This window comes from Montipora capricornis, chromosome 6, assembly GCF_036669925.1.
Source record: "Montipora capricornis isolate CH-2021 chromosome 6, ASM3666992v2, whole genome shotgun sequence".
NCBI lineage: Eukaryota > Metazoa > Cnidaria > Anthozoa > Scleractinia > Acroporidae > Montipora > Montipora capricornis.
The window spans coordinates 45800616-45803115 of NC_090888.1; the positions used below are offsets into that span (position 1 = coordinate 45800616).

At 38.0% G+C, this 2500-nt stretch overlaps 3 protein-coding genes across 3 annotated transcripts in view; all 3 read left to right on the forward strand.

Annotated features, from left to right (window-relative positions):
- The window catches only part of LOC138052281 (BTB/POZ domain-containing protein 6-like), a 3505-nt gene extending 1946 nt beyond the window's left edge, over positions 1–1559 (forward strand). The window contains exon 2 of the mRNA XM_068898687.1: positions 1–1559. This exon is cut by the window's left edge and continues 467 nt beyond it. Within this exon, the coding sequence (XP_068754788.1) occupies positions 1–252 (252 nt within the window). The 3' untranslated portion in view covers positions 253–1559.
- Positions 1–2500, forward strand: part of LOC138052255 (BTB/POZ domain-containing protein 6-like) — a 246290-nt gene that overhangs the window by 232420 nt on the left and 11370 nt on the right. The window lies entirely within an intron of this gene.
- LOC138053990 (polycystin-1-like protein 2) overlaps positions 1–2500 on the forward strand; it is a 293920-nt gene that overhangs the window by 208360 nt on the left and 83060 nt on the right. The gene's annotated exons all lie outside the window — the stretch shown is intronic.

Sequence of the window (2500 nt, forward strand, 5' to 3'; positions counted from 1 at the left end):
CTCATACGGAGTGAACTGGGTGATTATTATGGGTTTAACGTCTTCTTTCAATGCCCAATTCTTTTAGAAAAGAACGCCCTTTATCTTTTAACTGCCAGTATAATTGGCGCCCCTTCCCATTTCAGTGACCTTGGCCAGTCTACGGTACAACATGTACAGTGTGGGGTGACATTTTATTTTTCGAAACCTAGGTTCCCGACTGATATTTGTCGAGGACAATTCTCGGAATTTTTGTTTACTACGATTTCATAAGTGTAATTTCTTGAACCGTTACGCCATGTTGAATTCAATGGCTTCGTTAGATCAGTAGTGTTATTCAAAGCACTGTGTCAGTCATACCTCTGGATTGCATGCAGAAGGAGCGTGACCGTTTTCCGTTAAAAACACGCACAACTAGAAAAATTTAGTGATTCAAACGTAATGCGCTTTAGCAGTTCGGTTAATTAGTTGGTTGCAAATTGCTTGAAATATTACCGAGTAAAGGAATTCCGTGTGAAACTAGTTTGACATATGTACTCTTCATTTTCTTATACAATACAATACATACTTAATTGACCGCTCCCCATAGGGGCTTTTCAGGGCCAATGAAACACAACGAAACGACAGAACAGAACAACAACAACTGTTAAGAATCCCAACTGGCTGGAGGCAAACCAGTTGGCTATTTACAAGTGCAGCTGGGAAGTTGAACCATTGACTACCACGATCAAATTCAACGAGTGGTCAGAGCGGGTCTTGAACCCGGGATATCCAGATCTCATGTCAAGGCAAGCGCTCTAATCACTGGGCCGCACTGCCTCCGCTATGAATTAGCTATGAATTATATGAATTAGGTTCTCACTGGTGATGAATATAAAAACGAAATTAATCAAATTCATAGTTAACACTAGGAATGCGTATTCTTTCCATAGTTTACGCCAATATCGAACAGTATTCCGTTACAATTCACTTTTTTATTCCTATTACTGGCTCTCCGTCTTTGTAATACGTCCTTTCAAAGAAGTCCTTTTAGTAAAAATTATTTTCTTTAGAGACGCCTTACCAGTAAAAAGTGTTAGCACTCTTGTAAATAAGGTTCCAGGTTTCTTTGAGGTTTCCTCGTCACTGTTATGCTCGCCGGTTTTTTTTTGATGAAGCTGTCAGTGTAAACGTCTCCAGCCTTACATGATATAGTTAATATTTAGCAAACTAAAATAGTCTAACTTTAATCCTCTGAAATAATTAGAAACCAACAGTAATGTGCATGTCCGCAATATCCTTGCAATGATGCAATTTGCACACACTTATGTTTAATTCTTGAAATCATGATTGTTCACTAGTCTAAGTATACCTCAGTACTCGGTGTATAGGCAGTTTAGCATTAATGAACTATTTAGCGTGACATCGAATGTATTGACACGAGTGTCATTTTTTCTATTCTATGCAAGTTCAGGCTTTCTACAAGTCAGATTGAAAACAATGTACTCATTTCCTCTCTATAATGTTGTATGATGCTTAAAGCAAGTTATGAAGTTGGCGAAATCATGTAACCAATAAAACAATTGTTTATCATTAATCAATTCAACGCTTTTGGAATTTGAGTTGTATCGGGGGCACCCAACGATAATCTTCGGTGAATGTGTTCGGAAGAGCCAAACTTTTCTAAGAATTTCGATTTTACGTTGCAAACAGCTATAGATTTCTTTACTAAAAAATCACCTAAAAGATTCGGCAACTAGGGAAAAGTAGTCCCTTACGTTTTCGGAAGGGATATTTATTTAGCATGCAATTTCTGAAATGAAAATTTCATTCCCTATAATTTTCAGCTAATAGCAATTTTCAGCTGTAGCAAGTATGAGGCAAACTGAGGCACTTGCTTCGGTCATTTTTTCGTGAAATTTTAAAATAAAGCGTGATTCCAGTGTTGTCTTTAATATGTACTCATCACAAACACTTAAAATACTTCCGAAGATAATTTAACCACGGACATTGCCTCAGTCAAATTTTCTTTTCTGGTTACGGCCCTGTATCCGAACAGATCAAATTCTAGGAGATAAAAACATCCATCTCTCTGGACAGACTTAATACATTACAAGTAGCCTAGAAATGTCTCTCAAAGGCTTTTGGCTCAATTTACTCGTTGAATGTCCTTGTTGCATCTCGACCTTGAAGACAACATCACTACGACTCGACCTTAAGTGTGAAAGTTAATGCATACTGAAGTGTACATCCGAACCAACTTCCCAAATCTCAAAAGGCAGGAATATAACATAAGATCTTTTGAATGATATCTGGAGAGACTGCAACATATTCATGTCAAATCAAAGACATCAACAGCGACTGATTGTTCAAGATCACGGTAAGGAAGCTGCTGACATTTAGTGACGTGAACAGCCTTTTTTTTTTCCGCCCAAACCATAACCCGCAATCAGGCTCTATTTTAGTTTCGCGCGGTACATACTGTGGAGTTGGCTAAACGAAAAATATTTTTAGCGAGCGGCGACATACTGAGAGAACACGA